This window comes from Gadus chalcogrammus, chromosome 4 (genome assembly GCF_026213295.1).
Source record: "Gadus chalcogrammus isolate NIFS_2021 chromosome 4, NIFS_Gcha_1.0, whole genome shotgun sequence".
Taxonomy (NCBI): Eukaryota; Metazoa; Chordata; class Actinopteri; order Gadiformes; family Gadidae; genus Gadus; species Gadus chalcogrammus.
The window spans coordinates 16,586,694-16,606,679 of NC_079415.1; the positions used below are offsets into that span (position 1 = coordinate 16,586,694).

General features: G+C 47.1%; 1 protein-coding gene across 2 annotated transcripts in view; it reads left to right on the forward strand.

Annotated features, from left to right (window-relative positions):
• olfm1b (olfactomedin 1b) overlaps window positions 1–17,676 on the forward strand; it is an 18,301-nt gene extending 625 nt beyond the window's left edge. Inside the window, exons 1-6 of one of the 2 annotated variants that reach the window (XM_056589501.1) lie at window positions 4,910–5,379; window positions 6,693–6,842; window positions 8,342–8,497; window positions 10,174–10,393; window positions 15,457–15,563; window positions 16,911–17,676. In XM_056589501.1, the coding sequence (XP_056445476.1) occupies window positions 5,230–5,379; window positions 6,693–6,842; window positions 8,342–8,497; window positions 10,174–10,393; window positions 15,457–15,563; window positions 16,911–17,585 (1,458 nt within the window). In that variant the 5' untranslated portion in view covers window positions 4,910–5,229 and the 3' untranslated portion in view covers window positions 17,586–17,676. Of the gene's footprint in view, window positions 1–4,909; window positions 5,380–6,692; window positions 6,843–8,341; window positions 8,498–10,173; window positions 10,394–15,456; window positions 15,564–16,910 lie in introns of those variants that run through there. The other variant, XM_056589502.1, reaches the window with a different exon arrangement.
• The last annotated feature ends 2,310 nt before the right edge of the window (window positions 17,677–19,986 follow it).

Below are 19,986 nucleotides of genomic sequence, written 5' to 3' on the forward strand. Positions count from 1 at the left end.
AGCTCTGTGTTCATCCACTGTGTATAACCGAGGCACACTCAGACAGCGAGACAATGTTTTAGAAATGCATTATATGTTGAATGGCTCTATTGCATTATCATGACATGTGTGCATCACCGCACGTTCCTCATGAGCGTTTTCTGCAACGGAGAGCCATGCAGTTTATTTGACTAAATGATGCTGATTTCTGTTGATGATGAATTTGGTATACAAAAAGCGCGACTGCAAGGTTTAGTCAAAGAGATTTCAGCATCCACTGCAGGTTAAATTGCTACTCGTTTGCATGAACAATATCATTGATTTATGGTTATTCAAACATATTTCCTGTTGATTTTCCATGCAGTAGTTGGTAGTTGATAACAAAACAGAACATTTTCTATTATTTCAGTGACTGCTTTATAATCGACTTAAGACAACTATTTGCCTAGGTTATTGCCTTTAAAGAATTCCAGTCTGACAGCATATGATAGGACTACTCTACACTAATGGATTTTTAATGCATTTACTTCTTGCACTTTTATAACATCTGGGACAGTGTCTCCTAATGTGTACAGTGTATTGAGAGGAGAGCTCTGTATGGATATTAATTCACTTACTGGAATAGTAATGCAGTTGGTATGAACTCGTAGACCACATGCCTGTCGTGACAACCTAATGGTCCTAATTAATGCCGCATCCACATAGGATGTTGCAACTTAATTAAGAGAAACTAATTTTCATTGAAGTATTTTAATATATACACTTTGGGAATCAAGTTGTTTTATACATACATGCTACAAAATTAAGTAAACATAATTGAATCAGATAACAGATATACCTTGCAGAGAGTCTTGCAGTACAGTCCAAGCTCATGTTTGTGTTCTGACATAAACTACGGCTGCCAAACTGCCCAGGACAGACTGGAATGGTTTGATGTAGAGCAGAGAGAAATCATAAATTCTCAAATTGAACAAACCTTTTTTCGGGGCGTCGGAGTTCACATAAAACACTGCTACCAGAAAGATTGAAAGGGTTGGTTGATTAAATTATTCAACATGCTTCAATTCCCATTTGACATTAGCAAAAGGAGTCACTGATTCATGGGGATGTGTAAGAAGGGTTTGCTGGGGCGGCACCTCTTCTAGAATCCATGTCAAACCTCCTTCTTTCTACCTATTGCCTCATATTTCCTAATCCCCCCCGCCCCCCCAAAGAACTAGACAGCTGTCTATTTCTGTCTCTATAGCAACACGTCACGCAAGGGGTGGAAGGAAATCCATATTATAGCCAAGTTATTCATGAAAGTTTATATCAGAACACAGAATTCATTGAGACCTATTGAGGATCATAACACATTCATAAGCTATATATAATCACTCTCAAATTATCCTCAGGAATCATTTTTAAAAGATTAAGACTTTAGACTATATCGTTAAATGGCCATCATATGTCAGATATGTGTTGAAGTATAGCCTAGGTTTAGTGCCATTGGATGCATATAAACAGCATTTGCGAAAAATCTTTATAAACGTTCGACTGAAGAGTGTATTTGTTAAGCCTGGCCTGTTAGGTAAACACGAGTGGTAAAGGTGGTAAACAAACACTATACAAACACGTCGTCAGATAACTCAGAAGTAGCCTCATGCCAGTGAAATGGTTTATCCCGGTTTAAACTTTGTTTGCTCTCTTGGCAAACAGCAAGAGGCACATCACTCCATACACAGCGCGTCTTCAAACAGACAAACAATTGGGCTCATTGTATTTTTGCTGAGTTGGTTGGTGCTGCCGGACGAGCTGCAGAATCACCAATGAGCACATTTTCTTTCTTTAGTGACAAGAGAGGCAACACATAAGTTAAAGGTTCAATGTGTACGATTTAAACTAGACGTATCGTTAGCCACTAATGAACAATAATGATTTCAATAAGGTTATCAATAAAATCGCCACCAAAAACTGATACAAGGCTGGGAAATCATGACGTCACAACACAATCATGTGAAGGAACTATATAGCACAGGAATGTTATCGTATGTCATGGTATTTTGGTCATTGTTTATTAATTAATCGCATATTTATTTGTTATTTTGTGTTATTATGGGTTGACATTGTTGTCTTTTCAAGCCTTCCTGAGCGAGAGGCCTGACCCCAGCCTGCTCATCACTGTAGGTCACTCGGCATACAAGCATCCACTGAATGGCACGCCATTAAATATAAATGATGTAGAGTTGATAGCACACACACACACATGCAAAGATGCAAATTAGTGAATTCAGATTCATACCAATATCATCAAGGTACATGATAAGGGTTAGACAGTGAATTCAGATGCATGCTAAGGTCATCTAGATTCAGGATAGGGGCTGGACAGTGAATTCAGCTGTATGTTAATGTCATCAAGGTGCAGGATACGTTTCAGACCCACGCTGTAGAGACCCAGACCCCACCGTATCCAGTCCACCCTTTAGAGAACCAGACCCCACCGTATCAGGCCAACCTAGTACACTCTCTGGAGACCAAGACCCCCACGTATCCAGTCCACCCTGTAGAGAACCAGACCCCACCGTATCAGGCCCACCGAGCACACTCTCTGGAGACCCAGACCCCACTGTCTCAGGACCACCTAGCACACTCTCTGGAGACCCAGACCCCACTGTATCGGGCCCAAACTGTAGAGACCGAGACCCCACCAGACCCGACTCATTCTGTAGAGACCCAGATCCCAGTGTATCAGACCCACCTAGACCACTCTATAGATTCCTAGACCCGACCGTTTCAGACCCACCTTGTCAACGATGGGTCACCATGCGAATCGTCCTGAACATCTGGAGCATTGGGCTTCAGGCCGCTCAACTTCTTGATGAGCCATGATCATTGGCGGTCAGCAATTCTAATTGTGTACATGTAGCCCGGCTGCGACCAGGTAAATCAGGTTCATTCTGAGATGTACGTGTGTGTAGTCCAGAGGTTGATCTTTTAAAAAAACCGCTATAGACCATTCAGCAATCGCTGGAAATAACACCTTTGAATCTATCTTACTTACAAGTACTGACCAAACACTGTTCCCGTCTGTGATTGGTCGTGCTCGCATGTCAATCAAGACTTGCTCCTGGTTCTTGACACAGACAATCTGACCGAAAAAGCTTTGTCCCAGCTTTACCGCATGGAATGGCTGGCTCTGTGTGGCTACAGACCTAGACAACACGTATCAGACACCTCCACGCTCCAAGCCCGTGGGGAACAATGGATAGGAAGCCTAGGAAACCTGGCCACCTGCACACCTTACCCCAGCTGATCCCCATCCCAAAACATGAAGATAAACTACCCTAATACTTTGGAGCTGCACTGACCTCAGCACTGGAGTATAGGCAACAAACTCACACACACACACACACACACACACACACACACACACACACACACACACACACACACACACACACACACACACACACACACACACACACACACGGGCCTAGACATGCACATAGCATTACGCATGCGCACACACCCACACACACACCCACACACAGGTTGTTTTTCTCAAAATGGTTTATTATTCCCTAGATTCATCGTCCTCAATTTAGAGGACGTCTATATAGGGCACTTAGTGATATACTGAATAAACATCCCGTTTAAATAGGTCCCAGCAATGCATCATGGTTCCTTTTTACTTCATTTTTCGATGGTGAGCCTTGCGGTTTGCTGGTATCATGGGATATTTTTAGTGCTGCATGGAACATTTTTATTTAAGAAGTTGGACGCTAAAGACGAGAAGATGGATGACTCCCAAAATAATAAACTAATTAGACAACAGTGAGACGTTTTTCATGAAGCATATTTTTGCTGACCTCTTCATCTTATCCCCTAGTTTGTTACTGTGTGTTGCTTTTAACTTTTAAGCTTAATATGAAAATGTTGGCAACCCATTAGGTCTTAAGATGTATTATGTTGGTTTAAACTACAATTCTCATACACCTCGGCTAAACTGTGGCAGCATGTGTTTGTGTGTGTGTGTGTGTGTGTGTGTGTGTGTGTGTGTGTGTGTGTGTGTGTGTGTGTGTGTGTGTGTGTGTGTGTGTGTGTTTGACACACGTGTGAAAGTGTCTTTAGATTGGCCTGTCCTCTGTGATTTTGATTTTAATTAACACATTCTATGTCCTGAATTAGGTGATGTCTTGGTAAAGGTAATACACCTATGTCTAAGTATTTCTTAATGTAAACATGTCAATCAAAAACTCTTTACTGCGGTTGTATAACAGTAAATGCAAAAAGATATTTCCTTAATTGCGTCTGGAAGTTCACAGCAATACCGACAGAGGCTACACGGTGGCGCCAGAGCCACAGTTATGAGGCTCTTCTCAGACTGCCTCGACGCATAGCGCCAGCCCATACACTTAGACAAGAAACGAAGACCCTTTAAATTCGTTTTTTAATGCATGTCATGTAGCATGACTGACCAGCGATAGTTTTTCATAGTGACTCTATATCAATGAGTAGGCTATGGATGGCGATAGCTGTTTTTGTGCATGCACTAAATCGGACATCGAAGATAAAGTGATTATTTTTTTCAGCCATATAAAGTCAAGTGTCTGTATTATTAGAGCCTTGTGTGAGACAAGGTTATCTATGGGGATTGCACTTTGCAATACACAGTGCCGCCGGTCGAATTACCAGTGGAACCGTCGCACTGCCCATTGTCATTCACACTGATATCTATGGACATTGGTGACCAATGAATCACTGCCCGATCCCAGATGTTGACCAGGATCCGGCCCGGGAGTGCGGCAGAGGAACAGACCCGGCTGACATCACTGCGTCTGGATATATAGATCCGTAGTTCCTCCCACTTTGGCTGCCCTCATCCATTGGCAGCCCGCGTGTGTAGTCCGCGTCACTTAATCATTGCGCGCGTGCAGAGGCAGGAGGCGGATAGATAGTAACGGAGCACCGGAGACCCAGCGGCGGCAGTGTGCGCGTGACAGCACAGAGGAGATAACGTTCAAGAGCCTCGCGTGCCTCGCAGTCCTTCTCAGACCCTCTGCACCTCCACCGGCTTCATCGTTTGGACCTACACCTACCAGCCCCATCAGAGATGTCGAAGAAAAGGTTCACCGAACCGGATTCCCGGGTTAAAAAAACAGCTTTTCAAGGCTTTTCATCCATGACCACCAACGACCTCTCACGTTTTTCGCCGGAATGTGTAGAATGAAGTGTTCTCGGTAACTACAAAGGAGAAGCAAGAGTGTGAAGATGTCGGTACCTCTGCTGAAGATAGGCGTCGTGCTGAGCACCATGGCGATGATCACCAACTGGATGTCGCAGACGCTGCCGTCGCTGGTGGGGCTGAACACCACCAAGCTGACCGCGGCGCAGGGAGGCTACCCGGACCGGAGTACGGGAGTAAGTGCGACTGGTCCGACCCGCCAGCCCCTCTTCTGGGCCGGCTGCTTTCCCTCCGACTCCTCGGCCATTTACCCCGACGCTAGTTAAATGAGATTTGGGCATTCGTTTTCCGTTCGTCTTTAAATATTTGGAGAAATGTCAAGATATATATTTTTTCATATTTTTTTTATCAATTTGTGTCTATTTGCATATCTCGTACACTCGGGTGGTGTTTTCCCGGGCTTTGATTGATGCCCTCCTTCGCTGCTCGCGCACAGACCAGTTCTCCTGGTCCCGAGGGGGGGGGGGGGGGGGGGGGGGGGGGGATTTGTAGTGGAAACGGGCACGCGACGCTTACCTGAAATCCTCCATTGATAAAATGCTTCACGACGACGAACACAAATCCATTGAAATATGTTAGATTCTTTAGCAAAGTAACAGTTGACCGCTGCACGCCTCTTTTGTCTTTACGCGCTGAGCGCTGAGTGCTTCCTTGGCTGAAAGTAGAGCTGGTCTACTGTGACGGATCAGCAGGGGATTGAGCTAATTAGTCAATTTTTCCACCAAGATTTTGATTTTTTTTTTTGGACCGTAGGCTATATGATTATTATTATTAAACGTTGATTAATAATTATTCTGGTGTCCCTTCCTATGGAAGCTGTTGAAGAATGATGGATGTAGTGGAGTAATTTTATCCATGCTCCTTCAACCACACTGGCCTTGGACAGTTGTGGACCTGCATTATCATGCTGCTGTATTCAACGGTCAGCTTTTGCATAATGTATGGGGTGTACAGACAGGTGCTGGGAGTAGTGATTTCCTGAGTGTTAAAGACACGTCCACACAATGAGATGAAAAGCACTGCATGATTGACAGATTCTGTGACCTGCTGCTGTTTTAGATTCACTGCTGCAGGTTTTTGACAGGAAGCAATTATTTCAAAGTATTAACCCTCTACAGGGTTCCAAGTTGAAGGAAATGTGTTGTGTGATTCAAAAAGCATGGGAAAGTTTGATTAGCCTCTTAAACCATTGGCTGATGGTGCAACGAGCCAGGAGGCAGAGAGGCGTGTCCTACTCATTTCAGCCGACCAATAATCTCCATGTATTGTGCTTTGCTCACTCACACGATAACAACTATAATCCACCAAAAACCTGATGGCTTAAAACCAAACAGCTTGCATCACGGTGACTTGCAGATCCCGACCTCTAGATTCTTTCAGTCCTTTTTTGGTGTTTTTTTTCTCGTCTAACCTATTTGCCTCTGTTCCCTCACTCCCTCAACCATATTGTCTTACACTTCCACCTCTACCCTCCACCCTCCACCCTCAGGTACTGCCAGCGAACCCGGAGGACTCATGGCAGGTGTACAGCTCGGCCCAGGACAGCGAGGGCCGGTGCGTGTGCACCGTGGTGGCGCCGCAGCAGTCCATGTGCTCACGAGACGCCCGCACCAAGCAGCTCCGCCAGCTGCTGGAGAAGGTCTGACCGCCTGTTGTTATCGCTATTACTGTTATTAATTCTTATAAGTATGACCTTGCCCTTGGGAACGACGGTTCATGCCTGTGTGTACTGTTTATACACACACACACACATACATGCACACAGAACTCTGATCACTTGCACAAAAATGCATTTCTAGCAGGGCACATACCAACAGAAACACCCACACACACACCCACACACACACACACACACACACACACACAGACACACACACACACACACACACACACACACACACACACACACACACACACACACACACACACACACACACACACACACACACGCGCACATGCATGCATGCATACAAAACACACACACGCGCACATGCATGCATGCATACAAAACACACACATAGATACACCTACAGAGAGAGACAGAGAGACAGACAGACAGTCGCACGCCAACCTCTTGTTTTCAGTGCTTAAAACAACTCTGCCCGGAGCTAAAAATAGTGCATGTGTTGTAATGGGCTCCCAGGATAGCCTGGGGTTGGAATCACAAGAGGCTGCTAGGCTGCAACCCCACCAGTAGGCAGTATGGACTCTGAAGCTCTTCAGCAGAACAGAACAGTGTAGCATCACCGCAGGTATTCAGAGGAGGAAGCTCCTCCCCTCTACAGGTGCCGTGCTCTGCATTGAAACACCAAAGGTGTTTTTAGTTTGAAGTCCAGGTGGGGGTTTGACTGCAACAGCTCATCTGATACTAAAGTATGTGCTGATGTAGGCGTCCTCGCACCGTGTTGCTCGTCAGCTCTGTCTGGGCGGCTGTCCTCTGGATAGGTATCTGATTCCCATCATGCAGACTCAACCCTTTTTTCCTTTAAACGTATCAGAATGTGAGTGTAAACGCTGTGATACCTTTCCCTTCGAAGGTTGATTCCCTGATCCAGCACTATCCAAGATGGGGATTCAGTAATGTGATTAAGCTTGGAAGCATCGTAGTAGTGTACACAAAGCTAGCTTTAAGGCAAGGACAAGGCGTGGTTTAAAAAGAGAATCAATATGAAATATATTTGCATAAAAATTTGATTATTTGGAAATAATATCAAGTAGAGCAACTAGCAGATTTCCCTTTCTTCACTGCCAGACTGTACCAGACATTTTTTTTTAGTGCAGTGTTGTTTAGTGTCGTGATTCGTTTGGTGGTGTAGTGTAGTGCAGTCAGTGTCTGTTCACGTGTACACAAATGATCTCCCCTGATCTCTTAGGTATAAAAACAGACTGGTCAGTATATGTCAGGGTCACTCCATTAGCAGTAGTCAGGTTTTTTAAAGTCAACCAAAAGAGTGCTTCTTCAGTATCTACATGTGTTTTAGGATTTGTTTCTTTAACGTTTGTAGTTTGTGGTTTAGACGATGAGCGTTGGATGCTTCAAGCAGCCTACAAACAAACTCAACAAGGTGCAAGAAAGGCTACTGCAGAAAACGTGATCATCCATGACCATGTCTGGACTTGTACTGTGCCCCTCTATAGGTCCAGAACATGACCCAGTCCATCCAGGTCCTGGATCAGCGGACCCAGCGGGACCTGCAATACGTGGAGAAGATGGAGGTCCAGCTGCGGGGTCTTGAGACCAAGTTCCGACAGGTGGAGGAGAACCACAAGCAGAACATCGCCAAGCAATACAAGGTAAATGATGAGCCTCCATGTTCTGTCCTCGGCTTCTGTCGCCTCATCACATCACCCATTCACGATGGTGACATCATAAGGTATCATAGAGTCATGTTGCATAGTCATGTCATCATCATATAGTCGCGGAGTTGCGACGATATGACCATTGAGAATGCAAACAAAAAATGTAATTGATATTCTCCGCTCATTTCATCTCAAGTTTAAAGTAAATAACAATGGTGTTACAGACCCCTGGCAATGATCAAGCCTTTAATGTTACGCGCATATAAACTAAAGCAGTCATCTGACAGCATAAGAACATCAAAAAATTAGTAAAGTGGCCTAGTATACAATCATGGTACACACTGTCTATGCTGCTGTAATGTAGCTGTTCTGTCTTTTGCTCATCGATTAAATGCATAGCATATAAAACAGCAATTGACTATTTGGTTTGCATTTCATTCCAAAGTCAGGTAACAGATTTGCTACGATAGATCTTTCATGGTAGATCAGTCATCACATTAATACCTATACATCCCTTCTCTATCTGCAAAAAGAAAATCCTGCGACATCAACATTTTTCCTCCATCCTCTCTGAATGTATTAAGAACTAATTTCACATGTTCATGCATGAAGACCCATTTCACCAGCACACCCGCATATCCGCAGTTCCACCCCATAACTTAATGTGTACACTAAATGTCTCTACGTGTGTGTGTGTGTGTGTGTGCGCGCATGTGTCTGCTAGATAGGTTAGCAAGATGATAGCCCCTGTCAACAGTCTGTCGTTTTCTTGCTTACAGGGCTAACTTTAAGACATGTAAAGGGAGAACAACAGGGAAGAGGAGACAGGTCTGACCCCTGAACTGGGCCACAGTACTGAGAAAGTTTGGGCCTCAAACAGTTAATTTACCTATTAGCACCATTAAGACTAAGACACCTTACCCCTTCCTCCCCCCCTCTCCCCCGCCAAGACAACCCACCACTGATCTCTTCCTGCATGTAACTGCTGTCCAACTTCGACATCTCAAAGCTTTTTTCCAACGTAAACCCATTATTATTATTATTATTGTTATTATTATTATCATTATTATTAATATTATTATCATTATTATTAATAAAGTAAGTATCAGTAACTGCTGTTTTTTTTCCATTTTATTTTATTTTATTTAACTTTGGCTTTTGTCTATGCATCTTTGGTTACTAAACAAATCTATACATACAAAAAAATTTAGACGTAAAAATTCGAAAACACTTTGTTGTGTGTGACATGTACAAAGCATGTGATCCTTAATACGATGTTGCATTTTAAACTATGATGACCAATAAAGAGCTTTCCCAATTGTTGTTGGTGTGCTGAGGGCTTGCTTTTAACTGGCTGGTCAACACCTGGGGGTTGGGGCGGAGCCTGTCTCCTTGGCCAATCCAACCAGGGGAAGGGTTGTCGCCTGGGGGATTGCGTGGTTGCTCAGATGCACTTACACCGACAACAAAACGCACTACATGTGTATTTATACGCTCTGAAAATACACGCATGCACACACACAATAACACGAGTAGCAGGGGTCTTCATGCTAGGACAGCGGCAGGCTAGCGCAGTGTAGTCAGGGCCAGACAGGTGTTTTACTTTCTTTTATAAAACCTTCTCTCTTTGGAACGTGACACTGATCCGTCGCATATTCTAATCCTTCCAGGCCATAAAATCGAAAATGGAGGAACTTAGACCCTTGATACCAGTGTTGGAGGAGTACAAAGCCGATGCCAAATTGGTATTGCAGTTTAAGGCGGAGGTCCAGAATCTGACGTCAGTGCTAAGCGAACTTCAGGAGGAGATGGGGGCCTACGACTACGAGGAGCTCCACAACAGAGTGTCTAATCTTGAGGACAGACTCCGAGCATGCATGCAAAAATTAGGTAGGCAAAGAAAAAAAAATCAAGCTGTCCATTTCACAGACACACGCACACACACACACACACACACACACACACACACACACACACACACACACACACACACACACACACACACACACACACACACACACACACACACACACATACACACACCTCCCCCCCCAAAATACTCACACGTACACATGTCTATTCCATGGCTGAGAAGAAGAGGAGGGCCCCTCAGACATATTCACATATCCATAAGATATCCTTCTACTTGGATATCTTTGTGGTGGCTCAAGAAAGACCCATCGATAGCTTAGAAAACAAATAAATGAAATGCTTTTGCACGGGATTAGAGTAAATTTTGGTAATTCTTAAACAATCGTTGAAACTCTTATATTGACTATAATACTAGTTATTTTTTTAGATATACATGCCATTAGGGATAGAGTCTTTCAACTGGGAGTCAACGACGCTTAAAACACTAAACACTGCCCCTACAAACCTGCCCTCATTGTGATGGGAATGTGTATGATAGCGGGCTGCTGATTATAGTGGATGGTGTTAAAAACCTGCATCCACATCCCCCCGGCATAGACGCACACACTGATCCACATCAAGGGTGTTTCACGTTGAGCTCCAGGGGGAATACACCATGGCAGATCAGGCTGGTAATGGCTTGTTATTTTGGAAATGTTCTTCCAAACCCACCACCAGCTCTGTCTTTTAGCGATCTATCCTTGCCTGCCTTGTTTATCGATACACACCATTCCCCATGAGCTGTCACGACCTCTCATAAGTATTTATAATCCTGGGTTGTATGAATATTATATGAATATAACATTATTTGAAACTTAGAGCCATATCATTATCTGTTCATATCATATTGTTATGAATAGGGACAGCATAATGTCATGCAATGCACGCTCATGAACATACACACACACACAAGCATGCACACACGCACATGCACACACTTGTACTCATTACATCCCCGAGCAAGTGTTCACGACGAATTAATGAATTGAGTAATTGAATTGCTAATAATAGAACAAAATGAAAGATCTATCAATCACATTGAGCATAGCAAACCAGTATGTATAATCCATTAAACATTAAATGCCCTATGATGAAGAGCAGTAACTAATACCCCATTTTCAGTAGGGATTCAGAATGCATCATGGAATATTTCTTGGTGGTACTCCATATTGGCCATAGTGACCTAAGGGTGCACTCACACTAGGCCATCTGGCCGCGGCCGTTGGCCGTTTTCACACTTACGCCATGTTTACCGTTTACTGTTTAATAATAAAGGCTTGTCGCCTTTATTATGTCCATGGTCGTCGCATGGACTATGCGTGAGGTTGCGTAGCCGTGCGTGTGCGCGTGCGCGTGTCGGCTCATTAGCATGTGTACCGTAGCGGCCCGTACCGTAGCAGCACACCTCTCCCAAGTGGCCAAATTGGCCTGGCCTGGCCAGACTGGCCACACTCACACTGGCAGATTTGAGCATGGTGTGAAAACGGCCACGGCCATGGCCAGATGGCCTAGTGTGAGTGCACCCTAAGAGCGTCAGAACTATAAAATCCTAAATCAATATCAATGTACCGTAACATGGGCTAAAGAAAACTTTATTTTCCAGGTCTCGTTTGAGAAACACTTCATTACAAATAATTCATACTAAATAATGATAAAAAACATATTCCTACCTTTACATTGACTAACATTAGAAACAGAGTCATTGTGATGTGACAACACAATCCAAATCGTCGTTGTATCATTTCCATTTCTCTATGCACACTATTTACAAACCTCCCCCACTTGTTCCCTGGTTGTTTTCACTCTTCATTAGCCCTATGTTACGTCACATTTACTTCAGCTCATTCAGCTCATTTCGCGGAGGCTTTCATCCCAGCGACGAGGCTGTGAACAATCACCGGCCAGCAGATCAATAGCGGAGCAACCTTGCGTTTAAGTGCTGCACTCCACTCCAAGCAATCCTCTGAAAAGAGCTAGAAACGAGTGTAACCCGAAACCCTTTACGGGTCCCGCAGCCCCACCACCATCTCCACCCCCCAGACTGCCCCAGCACCACCCTTCCTGCCCCACCTTTACCCCTCTTGCCCGACTCCACACGCTCTGCCTGTCAACGCATTAGTTGCTGGACCAGAAGTTTACAGATCAATTTGTCACGGTTCTCCTCCTCTCTTCTGAGGAGGAAGAGAGAGGAGAGAGAGTAGGGTTGGATAGAGGAGAGAGAGGAGATAGAGCAGGTGGAGAGAGGAGAGAGCATGAGTGGAGAACAGGAGATGAGTGAGGACAGAGAGCAGGAGAGGAAGGAGAGATCAGGAGTAAGGAGAGGAGGGGGAGAGAGTAGGACAGAGAGGAGTAGGAGAGAGAGGAGAAAGGAGATAGCTGGAATGGGGAGCAGGAGGAGAGGAGGAGAGCTGCAGACGCATTCTGCTATCATAAGATGAGGAGAGCAAAAGAAGAGACTGCTCCCACCAGGAGCGAGAAAACAGAGAGAAAGCTCCTCCTTTCATCTTCACACGATAACTGGCCTCACATACACACACACACACACACACACACACACACACACACACACACACACACACACACACACACACACACACACACACACACACACACACACACACACACACACACACACACACACACACACACACACACACACACACAAGAACACACACAGCAGAATGTGTGTCTCTGTGAGTGTCCGTGTGCACAAACACAATTTGCAGCCAACTCCCGGTGTTTTTGGGAGTCTCTGGCCCGCAAAGGTCACTTCTCCCATTAGCATGCAGCTCCATTATTCAGGAGGAGTGCGGCGGAGGACTACCGTGGGAAGGTGTAGATCAGACCCGGCAGGGAGGTAGGACAGGGGGAAATTTATGCCGGCGGCCATTGTGGGATAATAGACGGAGCGGGGACGCGGGGGGTGGATGACCGCCGTGGTTGTGAGGGCACTGAGGTGAGGTGATGGAGTGAGCGAGGGGGGGTACAGAGACGCAGGCAGGGTGATGGATACGTGGGGCTGTCCTCCACCCTGTAGGAGAGACTAACGGCCTGGCATCACCGCTGCAACATCCGTCATCAAAGCAGGGTGGAGGCGGGGCTAGTGCGGTATCAGTTTTCTGGAGAATGATTAAATGAAGGAGCTGGATGGAGGGTGGAGCACACACACCGCCTCGCAGTTTGGGCTCCGCCCTCGTCATGGCGGTGGCGGCCGCGCCGCCCCGAGCAGCGTGCGATTCTTTCATTTTTATTTTTCATTTCTCGTTTCTTTTGTTACAGTGCAAACCTAGTCAGCGCCTTCTTCATCATGGCACATATTTGTAAACTTTGTGCCCCCCCCCCCCATCAGCACCACCGCAAACCCACCCTATGTTGACGAGATCAATAGCTGTCAGGCTTTTTTCCGTCTTCCTTCCTCTCCCCCCCCCCCCATTAAGCCAGTTCATCTCCATCGTCCACAGACCATCAGTTTTCGCTCTTATCCCCCAGGACACTGGAGAACAGAGCTAATGGTGTGTTGTTTTCCAGCAGCCCTCCCCCCTCCCCTCTCCACCCTCCCCCCTGCTGTTGTTTTTTTCATCTGATTTTCCTCTCTTTTCCTCCCTTGCTCTTTGGTTTAGTTTTTTTTTTTTTGCCGTCCATTATTCAGGCCAAAAGGGGATTATTAGGACATCCAACCCCCCCCCCCCCCCCATCCCATATGCATCTCCCCCCGGTATGCAGAGATCAGCATCATCAAGAGAAGTGAGGCAAAGCTGTCTCTCACCCCAGAGTCTCCCCCCTGACTATCCACACACTTCATCTAAAGATAGAGCCGTGAGTGTGTGTGTTTGTGTGTGTGTGTGTGTGTGTGTGTGTGTGTGTGTGTGTGTGTGTGTGTGTGTGTGTGTGTGTGTGTGTGTGTGTGTGTGTGTGTGTGTGTGTGTGTGTGTGTGTGTGTTAGTGTGTGTGTTAGTGTGCATGTCTGTGTGTGGGTTAGCATGTGGGAGGGGGTGATTTTACATAAATAAATAAATAAAATCAACAAATACATCAATGGGGGTCGGCTTATCCCGGGCCGACTGACGTAATCCCGGTTGCGTAAAGGAGCGTAGGGAATAGTAAACTCTGGTCGCGTGACAACGTGTTGGTCTCCTTCCAGCTGCCACCTATGAATAAAGCAGCACACACACACAGGGGAGTCTGTGTGTGTGTGTGTGTGTGTGTGTGTGTGTGTGTGTGTGTGTGTGTGTGTGTGTGTGTGTGTGTGTGTGTGTGTGTGTGTGTGTGTGTGTGTGTGTGTGTGTGTAGTGGGACTTACATAGGCGACATATGGGGCAGTTGGCGATGTCCCACATTTGCCGGCGTAGGTTAAACACCAAAAAACAGCTCATGATGCACTTTTGCGTGTTTTAGCAACGTGTTGCCGATAATAAAACCCAAGACATATATGCACTGGTTTCTGCTCAGAAATGTCAACCATACAAACCTGAAAGATGGGGTCAACTCAAAGAATGATGTTAACTTCAACCCCAAAGGAAGCACATAACATCTTGATTCATCTCCGTTTTCTCTCCGTCTCTCTCTCGCTCTGTCTCTCACTCTCTCTGGCTTTCACTCTCTCTGTATCACTCTCACTCTTGCTCTTGCTCTCTCTCTCTCTCTCTCTCTCTCTCTCTCTCTCTCTCTCTCTCTCTCTCTCTCTCTCTCTCTCTCTGTCACTCTTTCACACATGGTATATAATAACCTGGTAAATAGGTGGTAGCATTAAATATGCTGGCCTTAACATGGCAACAAGGGGACAGTAGTTTATACAGACCCCCCACACATGCCTGTACTTCATATGGACCCCCCACCCATACCTGTTGACTCTGTAGTTCATGTGCCCACCACCCATGCTTGTAGTTCATCCGGACCCCCCACCAATAGCCTGGTGACTCTGTAGTTATATGACCCCCCCACCCCCCCCCACCACACATGCCTGTAGTTCATCCGGACCCCCCACGCATGCCTGGTGACTCAGTAGTTCCTGTGCCCCCCACCCATGCCTGTTGTCTCTGCAGCGTGTGGTAAACTGACTGGGATCAGTGAGCCCATCACCATCAAGACGTCAGGCTCCAGGTTCGGCTCCTGGATGACCGACCCCCTGGCCCCCGAGGGAGACACCAGGGTACGTATACTCTGTCTCTTCTCTACCCTCCGAGCACTTGTTTACCTTCATGTCACGTTTGCCAGCCAACCCCACTTTTACATCTTCCTTCTACTAATGACTGTATGTATTATGTATTATGTGAAGGTTTGTTTTGTTTTGTTTGAAAAAACAAGACAGGATACAAATACTAATTTGGCTTATTACGCTAATTGATCTGATTTGTGTTTGACTACGTAGAGTAGACAAATACATTAGACCAAAATATGCATGAATAATTACCTTCCCGTAGAGCCTGGATGTGTTTGCATGGGGAAGAGGTGGGCGAGTGGGCAGTGGTGCTCACACAGCCTTGCACTGTGGGTCTTCATTCAAGTGATTGCTGTGCGGAGCATGAGATGCTTCCAAAACCATTAGGAGTACTGGAGGTTATGGGGTATCGAGAGAGGTGTGGAAAAGAGAGAGGGAGGCTGGGAGGAAGATGGAGGTAAGGATAAAGAAAGAAAGGAGGGAAGGAGGGAAGGAAGGAAGGAAGGAAGGAAGGAAGGAAGGAAGGAAGGAAGGAAGGAAGGAAGGAAGGAAGGAAGGAAGGAAAGATTAAAGGAGGGATGAGCATGAGTGGCAGGAGTGAAGGATGTAACCGAGCAGAGTAGATGAAGAATCAAATAGAGTTTAGGGAAGAGGAAACGGAGAGGGAGGCAGCGTTGGGAGACTAAGTGACCAGAGCAGACTTGTCCTTTAATCATCAGCGCGCTCTGCTCGGCCTCTGGAACCCTCCGGAGACCCGCTCCCTTTATCCAAATCATTTCTAAGGCAATCAGCAAACAAGGACTATAGGCGTGTGTGTGTGCGAGTGCTGGTGGGTACAAGTGATGTGTGGCCGATGGTAGCTCTTTCAGTCCTAGTTAGGAGGACCAAATAGCAGAGGCCCCCCAGCATTCATCTCCGGAATGGGCCATCCCTCCCGACCGGGCCCTGGCTGGGGGCTGCAGAGCAGGGAGCTAAGTGTCCAGGCTGGGGGACATGATGGGTCTCTTTGTCTGGGCTGATGAGTGGTAATACCCCAGAGCTGTCATGGCGTGTGTTAGTATTCACAAGCTGTCGGACCCCGGCCCGCTCCTCTCCTCCAGGACCCGGTGGTTCTGCCTTAATTAGGCCGCTTGTTGATTTGTGTGTGAGTTGATTTCTTGCTGCATGGTTCTGCTAAATCGGCATTCATGCCACAAATATCAATGCGGTTGGCCCTTTTTTGGAGAAATGATGGCGATGGAAGTTTTTAAGTCACTGGGGTATTTCATTGGCTGTGTGCGTGGTAAACATGCTGATTCTCTTTCCCCTCCTCCTCCTCGCCGACCCCGCCCACTCCAGGTGTGGTACATGGATGGCTACCACAACAACCGCTTTGTGCGCGAGTACAAGTCCATGCACGACTTCATGACGACGGACAACTTCACGTCCCACCGCCTGCCCCACCCGTGGTCGGGCACCGGCCAGGTGGTGTACAACGGCTCCATCTACTTCAACAAGTTCCAGAGCCACGTCATCATCAAGTTCGACTTCCGCACCTCGGCCATCAGCAAGTCCCGGCAGCTGGACTACGCCGGCTTCAGCAACGCGTACCACTACGCCTGGGGCGGCCACTCGGACATCGACCTCATGGCGGACGAGGGCGGCCTGTGGGCCGTGTACGCCACCAACCAGAACGCCGGCAACATCGTGATCAGCAAGCTGCATCCCAGCTCGCTGCAGATCGTCAAGAGCTGGACCACCAACCACCCCAAGCGCAGCGCGGGCGAGTCCTTCATGATATGCGGCACGCTCTACGTCACCAACGGCTACTCCGGCGGCACCAAGGTGTACTACGCCTACTCCACCAACTCGTCCACCTACGAGTACATCGACATCGCCTTCGAGAACAAGTACTCGCACATCTCCATGCTGGACTACAACCCGCGGGACCGCGCGCTGTACGCCTGGAACAACGGCCACCAGGTGCTGTACAACGTCACGCTGTTCCACGTCATCCGCTCGGAGGAACTGTAACCGGGCGGGGCGGGGCCGGCGACGGAGGAGGAGGGACGGGGACGGAGCCACCGTCAGCGGTGTTCAGACGCTTATACTGTCCGTGTAGACATTGCTCACACATATATACATGAAGATATATATATATATATATATTATATGTATATATACACAGAATATATTATGGAATATATATCTACAACAAAGACAAGAGAGAGAGACTCTGTGCCCGCAGAGGACGCGGTGCTTTAGGACTCAGACGGACCGTGGCTTAGTGAATGCAAAGTGGTAGAATGTACATTATGCATTAAGTTACGACAAAAAAATGTTTGCTATGTAGAAAAAAAAAGATTGTAAAACAAACACAGTTCAACAGTAGGATGAACATTGGGAGGAGGAGAGAGAAGAAGGGAAAAAAAGATGCCAAAAGAAAAAGAACATCATGCCTTTTTTTATATTGGAAAACCCGATTCCCATGACCTGCTTTCCTCCTGCTCTGGATCTCCGACTGTCTGCGGCCTCGACCCCTCCTCCTGGGGGAGGCTCCTTCAAAGAGACTACTGTATCAGGGCTGAAGCCCACCCACCAGGGTCAGGTGGCTGAGATAGAGAGAAGGAGAGAGTGAGAGAGAGGGAGAGGGAGTAAGAGAGAGAGAGAGAGAGAGAGAGAGAGAGAGAGAGAGGGAGAGTGAGAGTGAGAGTGAGAGTGAGAGAGAGAGAGAGAGAGAGAGAGAGAGAGAGAGAGAGAGAGAGAGAGAGAGAGAGTGAGAGGGAGAGAGAGAGAGAGAGAGAGGGAGAGTGAGAGTGAGAGTGAGAGTGAGAGAGAGAGAGAGAGGGAGAGAGAGAGAGAGAGAGAGAGAGAGAGAGAGAGAGAGGGAGAGTGAGAGAGAGAGAGAGAGAGTGAGAGAGAGAGAGAGAGAGAGAGAGAGAGAGAGAGAGAGAGAGAGAGAGAGAGAGAGAGAGAGAGAGAGAGAGAGAGAGGGAGAGAGAGAGAGAGAGAGAGGGAGAGTGAGAGTGAGAGTGAGAGTGAGAGAGAGAGAGAGACAGAGAGAGAGAGAAAGAGAGTGTGTGAGAGAGAGAGAGAGGGATGGAGAGAGAGAGGGAGGGAGAGAGAGAGAGGAAAAGAGAGAGGGAGGGAGAGGAAGTGAGTGAGTTTTGCTACCCAGAGGAAGGCAGAGCCGCTAACTACAGTTGTATTATACAAATCCTTTTTTCAATCAGTGCAGTAGCAAAAAAAAATCTAAAGTCTGTAGAAGAAAATAAAAGATAAAAAACACCCATGAAAACATGAGCTAGGAGATCCGGAAGGCAATGACTGTTTGCAGCACTCCTGTTTGAGATTATTGTTCGTGTTTCGTGAAGACGTGTGAAACCAAGGCTTTCTTTGCATGAGTGTTTTTTTAATCATTCACTGCGGTCTGCCCTCCTGAATGTCTTTTGTTGTACGAAACTATTCGTGTGAATAAGTAAAAAAAAGATAAAACGAGAATTGCCAGAGCTACAGCGGGGGAGGAAGGGAGCGTAGCTTGCGGAATGTGAACGTTGCTTTTCACTGGTTTATATTTCTGATTTTTGGCTTTAGGTTTTCTCGATTTTTCTTTTCCCCGTCCTGATTTTCTGTTTGAGAAGATTCCTTTTTGATAAGTGTGACTTTGTATCGTTGTAATCGTTGCCACTAGTTTTGCTTCTCTGCATTTATTTCACTTGGCCTGAGTTTGGTCCAGGGGGGGATCAAATTCTATCAGACTCAAACTGATCCTCAAGAAAAAAAAAGATAAAGAGAGTCAAGTGAAACTAGAGAAAAAGGCGAATGTATCACGTAATGTATCCTCCATATCCTGTCCATGACCCTTGCCCCAGGCCCCTAGACCCTGGCCCCTGGTCCCTAGCCCCTGGCCCCTGCCCCCTAGCCCCTGGCCCCTAGCCCCTGTCCATGGCCCCTAACCCCTGGCCCCTAGACACTGGTCCCTAGCCCCTGGCCCCTAGACCCTGGTCCATGGCCCCTAGCCCCTGGCCCCTAGACCCTGGTCCCTAGCCCCTAGACCCTGTCCATGGCCCCTAGCCCCTGGTCCCTAGCCCCAGGCCCCTAGACCCTTTCCATGGCCCCTAGACCCTGGTCCCTGGCCCCTAAACCCTGTCCATGGCCCCTAGCCCCTGGCCCCTAGCTCCTAGCCCCTGGCCCCTAGCCCCTGAACCCTGGCCCCTAGCTCCTAGCCCCTAGCCCCTGGCCCCTAGCCCCTAGCACCTGACCCCTGGCCCCTAGCCCCTGACCCCTGGCCCCTAGCACCTGCCCCCTGGCCCCTAGCCCCTAACCCTAGCCCCTGGCCCTTGGTCCCTGGTCCCTAGCCTCTAGACCCTGTCCATGGCCCCTAGCCCCTGGTCCCTAGCCCCTGGCCCCTAGACCTTTTCCATGGCCCCTAGAC